General features: G+C 45.2%; 1 protein-coding gene across 1 annotated transcript in view; it reads right to left on the reverse strand.

Moving 5' to 3' along the window:
• Window positions 1-9602: 9602 nt before the first annotated feature.
• The window catches only part of LOC116082436 (cytochrome P450 11B2, mitochondrial-like), a 5462-nt gene continuing 4845 nt past the window's right edge, over window positions 9603-10219 (reverse strand). Inside the window, 3 exon segments of the mRNA XM_031359342.1 lie at window positions 9603-9716; window positions 9966-10155; window positions 10157-10219. The exon segment at window positions 10157-10219 is cut by the window's right edge and continues 14 nt beyond it. Coding sequence (XP_031215202.1) covers window positions 9603-9716; window positions 9966-10155; window positions 10157-10219 — 367 coding nt within the window.

Here is a 10219-nt window from a genome sequence, read left to right on the forward strand (position 1 = left end):
GTGGCCTTTTATCTTGCCTTGAGGACATGAATTACTGACTAATAATGTCACTGCTGGTTATGTCCCTGGACTTGCCCTAGAAATATATTCCGAGCTGATGGGTCTGCTGGAGGTAGAGGAAGGAGGTAGCCTTCTCCCCTGTCCTGCCTCTGCAACGCCTGCTGGTGGGTGGGAGCTGAGGTCAGGTGCAGGCTTGACTTGAACACTCAAAAAATGTCCAGTGGTGGTCAGAGCCTTCTTTCTCCTCCCCAGGGTGAGAGCTATCAGGTGCACATCATTTTCCTTTACTCTGGAGCCTTGAATGATTCATCTTGACTTAAAAATCACTAGCCGGATTAAGGGGGTGAGGGTTTACTAACTTCTGATTTACAGTTAAGTGTTGGCTTTTTAATTTTCTCATCTCTCTTCAAATTTGAGAATTAACAATGAAATCCATTTGTCACCGGGTAAGAGGATGACTCAGTTGGTCAAGTATGAGAACCTAAGTTCAGATCTCTCAGAACCTTGTAAAAGCTAGGCACAGTAGTGTGGGAGTCTAACCCCAGCCCTGTGAGAGCTGAGAGTGGCAGATACCAGAACTTGTTAGACAGCCAGTCTATAGTTAAATGAACATGTGTGTGTATGCACACACACACACACATATGCCTGCATACACACACAGAGACACACACAAAAACACACACAGAGATAGACATACACAACACACACACACAGGCACACAGTCATACATCTACCCCACACATGCATGTGCATGTGTGTATACATGTGTATTTACATACACATTTCTGATGTTTCTGATACAGAAGAGATTGTTGTTGTTGTTGTTGTTGCTGCTGCTGCTGCTGCTGTTATTGTTATTTCCAGACAAAGTCTTTCTGTGTAACCCTAGCTGTCCTGGAACTCACTGGTGGACCTGGCTGCTTACTACCTGGTTAACAGCTGCTTGCCACCAGGCTCCATTAGATCTCAGATGGTGTAGCTGCCTTGCTCCCAAAAATCAAGCTATGCCTCTGCTACAAACAGTTTCCTGAGAAAGTCTAAGAGCCAGCACTTAAATGTAAATCAAGACAGTGAGTAAACTGCCAGCCCCCAACCCCTTTATCTGGCTAGTGATTTTGAAGTCAGGATGAATCATTCAAGGCTCCACAAGAAGGTAAAATATGTGCATCTGACCGCTCTCACCCTGGGGAGGAGAAAGAAGGCTCCTGCTGTGAAAGAGCACATAGATCCAGTAAGAGATGGGTGCAAGCCCTGCCCCTCTCCCTCGGAGCTGGAAGATGAATCTGTGGGCTTATCCAGTATCTGGGTCCTCGGCTCGTAGAAAGCTCATAAGTGCTATTTTCCATCCCCACTCTGAAAAGCTTTAGAAGTCAGGTATTTCCTTGGCTCAGGAGGTGTCTCTGAAGGTTCTCTTTCAGACTCCCCCTTCAGTCCTGCCTCCTGTATGTCACAGCTGCCTCTCGTATTCTACTTAAAGCTTCTGGTGGAACCATTCTCCAGACTTGGGAAGGGAAGTCTCAATTTCCCCTTCAGTTTCAGTGAAGGGTTGTCAGCTCTTATCTTCTGACCTGACTCTCTACCCTGTCCCCCATCTCCCCACATAAAGGCCCAATCATGACCACTGCGGTGTCTGGGTTCTCTCTACTCATGCAAGAAGTGAATCTTTATGGCCTGCTTTCCAGGTGAGGTACAATTAGAGCCCATCAGAGAATCACCAATAAATGGGAGGTATTAGCTTCCTGACTTCCCTAGCTAGCAGCTGGTGCCTCCTTGTCTAGTTGCTCTCAGTTCATCTCAGGATTGAAGAGTTGCAGGCAGTCTGCTGCATGACTGAACCGTGTCCAAAATGGGGAGGGAGGGGAACCTTGAGACCCAGAAAGTCAGGGACTTTGATTATCAGGCTATGCTAGTTCAGCATGGGATGACTGTAACTCTCTGGTATACCAGCCTTTTGGGGGGAAAGACAGTAGAAATAGATTTTAGTTTAGGAACTATAGAAAGCACTATTTCATGCCTGTTACTTTTGCATTTTCTCTACTCTGACACTCCTGCAGAATCTTAAAATAAAACCTGTCTCATGTTCTCTAATATAAGGGCAGTGAATGAGGTCCAAGCTAGTGAGGCTCTGGAGGAGAACAAGGTCTTTGTTGTGAATGAAGTCATAGACTATTGTATTTGAATGTGGCCAAATCAAGAGTTATAGACTAAGTTGTCCAGTGAAGCTATTTCAAGACAGCACACCATCCAGGCTGGGTGGGTTGCTCACTGTTCTTAGAGTTATAGTGAGAGAAGCAGAAAAAAATGTAAAAATTTGGGTTTTGGTTAAAGAGAGGGGCACAGAGTTAATGTTGAACCCAGGTATGCCTGTTAGAGAGATTGGCACAGAAGGAGAAGCCTCACACTTGCACTTGAAGAAGAGAAACAGCCTCTAGAGGCTAAGACCCAACACTTGGAGAGCTTAAAAGTCCAGTCTTTTCTGAGACTCAGGATAGAATGCAAACCCATTCGGAAAGTTTTCATTCCAAAAGAACGGAACTTTACAGAGAGTTCCCAGGGCATCCTTCTCTAGCATACCCATCTAGGGAAATGTTTCCAGGTTTTATGCAGGGAGATGATCAGAGACTATCACAGCTGGGATAGAAGGGACCTGTGATGGTTTGTATATGTTTAACCCAGGGAGTGACACTACTAGAAGGTGTGGCTCTATTGGAGTACATGTGTCACAGTGGGTGTGGGTTTTAAGACCCTCATCCTAGCTGCCTGGAAGCCAGTATTCTGCTAGCAGCCTTCAGATGAAGATGTAGAACTCTCAGTTCCTCCTGCACCATGTCTGCCTAGATGCTGCCATGCTCCTCCTTGATGATAATGGACTGAACCTCTGAACCTCTGAACCTGTAAGCTAGCCCCAATTAAATGTTCTTTTTAAGAGTTGCTTTGGCCATGGTGTCTGTTTACAGCAGTACAACCCTAACTAAGACAGGACCCTTGACTGTACCTCAAGTTGGCAGCAGAACTTTGGCATTGTCCATATGATGATGACTTTGTAGGCATGCAGCATGCACCAGTATGGAGGTGAAAGAGGCTTGTGCTTTCAGAAAGTTGCTGAGTCCAGACAACGTGAAACTCTTGAGTGGGCTGTGCAGGAGGCAGTGAGGAGGAATCCTAAGTTACAGGGGAGACCTTGGGATATAGAAGACACCAGAAATGTGGAAGTCTACTAAGGAAAGCTATAGGTACTATGTAGAGCCTGGTCAGTAGAGATAACACTCAACAGTCAACATACCTAGAAAGGTAGGGCTTGTCAGGCCTTCTGAGCCCAGATTATACAATCTTGAGCTAAAGAAACCAACCAAACATGGAACATAAGCATTTGATGTTTGCCCTGCTGAATACTAGTCTTACTTTGGCTTGATCTTCATTAACTGTGTCATTGTGGTGGTTAACTTTAACAGTCAACTTGACACTACCTAAGACAACCTGAGAAGAGGGTCTTAATGAGGGATTGTGTACATGTGGTTGGCTTGTGGGCATGTCTGTGGGTGAACGTGTCTTAATTAAGTTCATTGATATGGGAAGACCCAGCCCTCTATGGGCAGTACAATTCCCTAGGCAGAAAACCAAAGCTGTGATGAAATCAAGCTGAGAGAAAGAAAGTGAACAATCATTTGCATGCTTCAGCTCTTATGATGGTTATGATGTGACTAGCCAAAGTCCATTCCCTCAATGATAGGCTGTAACTTGGAATTGTAAGCCAAACAAATGCTTTCCCTCCCAAGTTGCTTTTTTGTAGGGCTATTTTATCACAGCAACATAAACAAAACTAGGGCAGCCCCAATTTCTCCCTTTTAGAACAGGGACAGTACTCTGAGCCTTTGTATGTGAGAAGTGCATCACTTGGTGCTTTATTTTTATAAGAGATGGCCTTAGGTCCCAGAAGAGACTTTGAGCTTTTGAATAGTATTGCAACTGCTAAGTCATGGGGACTTTTAAAGTGAACTGGAAGCTCTTTGAATTGTGAGCTATGGACTTTCTTTGGAGTCAGGGGCAGATTGCTATGGTTTGGCTATGAAATGTCTCCACAGGCTCATGTATTTGAACACTTGGTGTTCAGTTCATGGCTCTGGATTTGACGGTTGTAGAATGTTGGGGAGGTAAGGCCTAGCTAGAGAAAGAGGATATCTGGAGAAAAGGCCTTAAGATTTATAGCCTGGCCCATCAGTGTTTTATGCACGTTTTCTGTTTCCTGTTCCATCAAGATGTAAGGAGGTGAAGAGTCCAAGCCTCAAGCTCCTGCCACCATGGAGTCACTTGCCCCTGTGCCTTCCCTACCACAGTGAACTGTATCTCTTGTGAGAGTTGGCTTTTTCAACTTTACACAACCTAGAGTCACTGGTAAAGGGGATCTCAGTGAATTATTTATTTTTCAGGAGGCAGAGAGGAGGGACCTGGGTAGGAGATGGGAGGGGAGGGGAAAGGGGAAACATAATCAGGTTTGGGGGTGAGGTGGGAACAAGAAAGAAGCCCCTGAGAGCCAGCAGAAAGAATGGAACCTCTAGGGTGGGAGGTGAGGGGACCCTACAGAATATACCAGAGATCTGAGAGGTGAGAGACTCTCAGGAGTCAAAGGGAGGGACCTTAGATGAAATGCCCAACAGGGGGAAATGAAATGCCCAACTTGTAGAGCCCACCTCCAGTAGAAAGACAGGGCATCAAGTGAGGGATGGGGTTGTCATCCCACGGTCAAAAACTCTAACCCAGAATTGTTCCTGTCAAAAAGAACTTTAGGGACAAAAATGGAGAAGATACTAAGGGAAAGGAGGTCCAGCCCAACTTGGGATCCATCTCAAGGGGAGACTCCAAGGCCTGACACTATTACTGATGCTATGGTGTGCTTATAGGCAGAAGCCTAGCATGGCTGTCTTCTGAGAGGCCCAGCAAGCAGCTGACTGAGACAGAAACAGATACTTACACCTAACCAATGGACAGAAGCCAGGGACCCCTGTGTGTTGGCACCCAGCGCCAACAGAAATGAAATAAAGGATTCTTCTGGTAATAGGAGTAAGAAATAGATAGGAAGAGATTGAAGGAGACAAGAAGAGGTAGGCTAGCCATACTGTACCGTACCCACGTGGGAAAAGTAAAACATTAGACGACACGAGGTCTGGTCACTCAGTCATCTTGAATTTAATAATAATTCCTTTGTTCCCACAACAGGTAAAATACCTGGGGCAAAACCCTTCCCCCAAACTACGTCAGTGTAACAGTCCAATCAGTAACTTCCTTCTTGCTCAATGGGGGTGGAGCTTCTGAATGTAACCGATTCCGTTCAACAGGTGAGCAGCGCTGCGTTTACTGTCCGGGCTTTGGGGAGGGAGTCTACACCTGTGGTTGAATTAGGGAAAGGCAGGAAGAAGCTGCGGAGGAGGGCGACCCCATAGGAAGACCAGCAGTCTCAACCAGTTAGGACCCCTGAGATCTCGCAGACACTGAGCTATCAACCAGGCAGCATACACTAGCTGGTCCGAGGCCCCTGATACATATACAGCAGACACATAGACTGTCTAGTCTGGCCTCAGTGAGAGAAGATGAGCCTAACCTTTGAGAGACTTGAGGCTCCAGAGAGTAGGGAGGCCTGGTGGCTGGGGGAGGGGAGCATCCTCTTGGAGACAGTAAGGTGGAAGAATGGAATATGGAACTGTGGCAGGGTGGACCAGGAGGGGGTAATGATTGGACTGTAAAAAGATAAAAATAATTTTAAAATTATTTATTTATTTTATGTACATGAGTGCACTGTAGCTGTCTTCAGGCACACCAGAAGAGAGCATTGGATCCCATTAGAGATGGTCATGAGCCACCATGTGGTTGTGGGGAACTGAACTCAGGACCTCTGGAAGAGCAAGCAGTCAGTGCTCTTTAACTGCTGAGCCATCTCTCCAGCCCTCTACCTTCAGCTTTTTTAAGTGTAGCTTTCTTCAATTCACTTGCTCCTTGTATGCCCACTCTTAGATTCCCTATGCTTCACTTGCTCTACGTAATATACCACCCTCTAGGTCCTTCCAGACAATGTGAATGCTTTGCTTTTTTCCCCTCTTTGCTCAGGGTAAGTAGTATTCCCTTATGTATGGACCATTTTTATTATCTATTTATTTACTTACTTATTTGTTGTTTGGTTAGTTTGGTTGGTTGGTTTCTTGAGACAGGTTTTCTCTGTATAACAGCTCCAGTTGTCCTGGATCTCACTTTGTAGACCAGGCTGGCCTCAAAGTCACAGAGATTCTTCTGCTTCTGCCTCCCAAGGACTGGGGCTAAAGGCTTATGTCACCTATTGTCTGGCTTGGACTGTTTTCTCTACTGACTAGTTTGAGTGCATGTCTTGGCTCTGTGAATGATGCTACAATTAAGGAAGAGCTCCCTTTGACATAAAGATTTTGTTTTCTTTGGGTGTAAAGTGTGCGATCGGTGCATGACTGAGGGCACTGGGCTTGCTTTCTGAGGTCCTCCCTCTCTTCCTCGTGGCTGTGCCAATTTGCTTTCCCATCAACTGTGTTCAGAGGTTCCCCTTACTGCCTCCCTCCCTTCTCGGCACTTCTGGCCTTTTGCCAATCTCACAGCATCAGGTGTTCTCACAGTGGACTGAGTTTGGATGATGAGTAGAGTTGAACATCTTTTATGTCCCCTCTCTCATTTGTGTGTCTTAAGACTGTCTGCTCAGAACCTTCGCCCATTCACTAACTCTGCGGTTTGTTTCCTTGCTAATTGAGTTGGTTGAACACTGGGTCCCCCATTGGTGGTGCTGTCTTTGGAGGCTGTAGTACTTTGGGAAGTATGTTTTGCATGATGATTTAGGGATTATAAAACATGGGGCCTGCTTTTCTTTTTCTTCCAGTCTCTAGATTGTCTCTACTGCCATTGGCCAGTTCCTTGTGATCCAATAGGTGTTTTTAGTTTACTATACTTCCGTTTGTGAGTTCAAAGCTGTGTGGTCTGATTGCTATGTAGAGGTATGAGCTTGAAGTGACTTTTACTTAGAGACTGGCTATAGTATAAAGAACCATGGATCGGTGCCCAGATGGCAAGGGTTGAAGAGAAATGACTGATTTTGGTTTCTGTTCCCCTACTACATGACATGCCTGTCAGTCAATGTAGTGGCCTGTATACGCTGCCTCATGAAATTCATAGGCCAAGAGACTTAAACTAGACATTTGCAGATGACAGCTCCAGCTGATGATCAAGAACACTAATATCTTGTGAAGCCTCTTTTATAGACACAAAGACACAATAGAAGTAAATGCTACAAGTAAGGATGGAAATTCTCAAATGCAAATAGCATATTTAATAGATACTGGACAGCAGTAGTTAAAAGTAGGAGCTGGGAAATCAGAAAATGTCTAACCCGGAAGAAAATTTAAAACATAACACTGTAAAACCCAGTGAGGAATAAAATCAGCACCCGGAGAAAAATTCTACATGCAGATCGTTAACCTTGGTTTCTGTTCAACTTTTTATGTAATCTTTACCATTATCAGCTTTTACTTCCCTGGCTAGTGTATTGCAAAGGGGTATTTTGAGTGACTGGAGTAAAAGGTCTTTGTGATTTTTGTCTGAGGAAGTTCAGTATGGATGCACAATATTCTTGTCACACTCCTAAATGCAACGATCAGCTCAGAGCTTTGTGAAGTCTTTGGGGTTTTCCCAGATATGGAGATTGAGATCACATATGAGAGCATCACAATGGAATCAGTATTTTGGGTACTGACTTAAAAGATAATAATATTAAAGAATTAATCATTACAATACACCGGCCAGTTGCTTCAAGAGAGCATGTCAAGAGCAGAGGGCAGGCAGAGGAGGTGGCTCACCATGTGACTCTCAGGAAATGGAAGAGCCAAGTCCCGGATCCTAACAGCCCCAGCAAGACCACACCCGTGAAGCCCAGACTTCCTTCCACTGAGCTATAATCCTATTAAAATCCCACTACCTCGCAGTAGTGCAATGCGTTGGAACCATTTTCCTTGGCGTTAGGGGCTATGAACCACAAGTATCCCTTGCTTAGCAGATCATATTGGCTCTGACCATCATGGCAAAAGACTTCAAACTGGAACTTCAACAGCAGAAGTTTATTTTTCTCAGGCAAGGAGGTGACTGAGTGATGACGGAGCCAAGAGTGCAGGAGTTCCAGCCGCTTTCCGTGGCTTGCAGAAGACCGACTTCTTGTCTTCCATGTGGAGGCTGCCTCTGTAAGCCTATAACCTCACTCTCTTCTTGGGATGCTCTCTGGGGACTGGATTAGGCACAACCCAGTAACCTCAGTTCACGCGAATTACCTCATTAAAGGCCCTGTCTCCACACTGCCTCAGACTCAAAGGTCCTATACTTTGGAATTTGGCACACACAGCTCAAGTAGATGTGCTTTGGTGCTGAGCACAGGAGACCCGGTGAAGTTGTTCTTGGCCAAAACTTTTTACCCTACCTTATTGCAACTGAAAAGAAAACCTTAAAAATGCTTATATTCCAGGACACCTTCACAATTCAAGAGAATAAAGCTGTGTCCAAGCAGCCTGTGCTGGCAGAAGCCCGTCAACACCTTGATCTCCTGGAGGAAGACACCTGTCCCTGTAGAGACTTCACACACTATCAGGGTTCCAACAAGTCCTCCTGCCTGCATCTCTGAGACCACCACCACCCAGTCCTTAGCAAGTGCAACTGTGCCTACTCTTATAAATGCTGTAGAGTCACCAGCTCATATGTACCAGCTCTACTGTGAAGCTGCTGCTTCAAACAAAACAAAGATATCTGACTATCTACCTATGTATCTATCTATCTATCTATCTATCTATCTATCTATCATCTATCTATAATGTATCAGCTATCTATCTATTATCTATCATCTATTATTTATCATCTATCATCTATCTGTAATCTATCATTTATCTATTATCTATCTATCATCTATTATTTATCATCTATCATCTATCTGTAATCTATCATTTATCTATTATATATCTGCCATCTATTATTTATCATCAATCTATTATCTATCTATAATCTATAGTCTATCACCTATCTACTATCTATCCATTATGTATCATCTATCATCTATTATCTGTTATATATCATCTGTCTATTATCTATAATCTATTATCTATTATATATCAGCTATCTATCTATCTATCTATCTATCTATCTATCTATCTATCTATCTATCATCTATGCACTTTCTGCCCCTACAAACCCATATGTGTGTGTGAAAATGTTTTTGTGGCTCATGTCATAATAATGGGGAATATAAGGAAAAGAATAACTTCTGGCTTTACTCTGAGGCCCTTGGAAGGCCATGGACACCTGGAGTGACCATTGAAAAGCATGGGGAAGACCACCCAGCAGAGACTGCTTGTTGCCACCAAGATACTCCCAATCTCTTCCCTGGCCTTGCCTGTCCCTGATGCTAGAATGTCTTCAGCTGTGAACCTTGTACAGGTATTGAAGGATGACTGTGAGACCTCCCCCTCCCAAAAAAAACTCTGCTGGCAGAGAAGTGTGACCTTGGGTGTCAGGACAGAGGTAGGCTGGTGGCCTGACTAGGACCCCAGATGCAAAAATGACTAACTGACAGGCCGGAAAGTGAGGACGGGGCTGGAGCTGGGCATCAAAACAAAGCGGTAGACCATCTGTACGTCCTCTTGCCTCAGTGTCTCCACCTGGAAGGTTTTCAGTATCTGGAACACAAGGTGGAGGGTGGCATATGGCCTCCTCAGCAGGGCACAGCACTAGCCCATATACAGCTAAACTGTTTAGTGCAGTCACCATGCTGAAAATAGGACTTCTTGTGGAGGCCTGAGGGCCAGCTCTAGAGACCTCATCAAACACAGGAAGCCCGGATAGACCCTGAAGGCCTATGCTTTTGTTCCAAATACTGCTCATCAGCCTCCCCACATCTCACAGGCCCCCCGCCCAGAGTTGCTCACATGATGAAGCAGGAGCAGCATCTCCACCTCTGCCAGGCGCCTCCCCAGGCACTGGCGCACTCCAAAACCAAAGGCCAAGTGCTGAAAACTCCTTTTCCTCTCCAGCCAGCGCTGAGGCATATAGCGTTCGGGCCTTGGGAACACTGCAGGGTTTCGGCCCATGGAGTAGAGATAAAGTAGGACCAATGTCTGTGGGCAGATGCCAACCAAGGGTAAGGTCAGCTGCCTCTTTGAGTAATGCAGGGCAAGGCAAT

Source organism: Mastomys coucha, unplaced genomic scaffold (genome assembly GCF_008632895.1).
Source record: "Mastomys coucha isolate ucsf_1 unplaced genomic scaffold, UCSF_Mcou_1 pScaffold11, whole genome shotgun sequence".
NCBI classification, from domain to species: domain Eukaryota; kingdom Metazoa; phylum Chordata; class Mammalia; order Rodentia; family Muridae; genus Mastomys; species Mastomys coucha.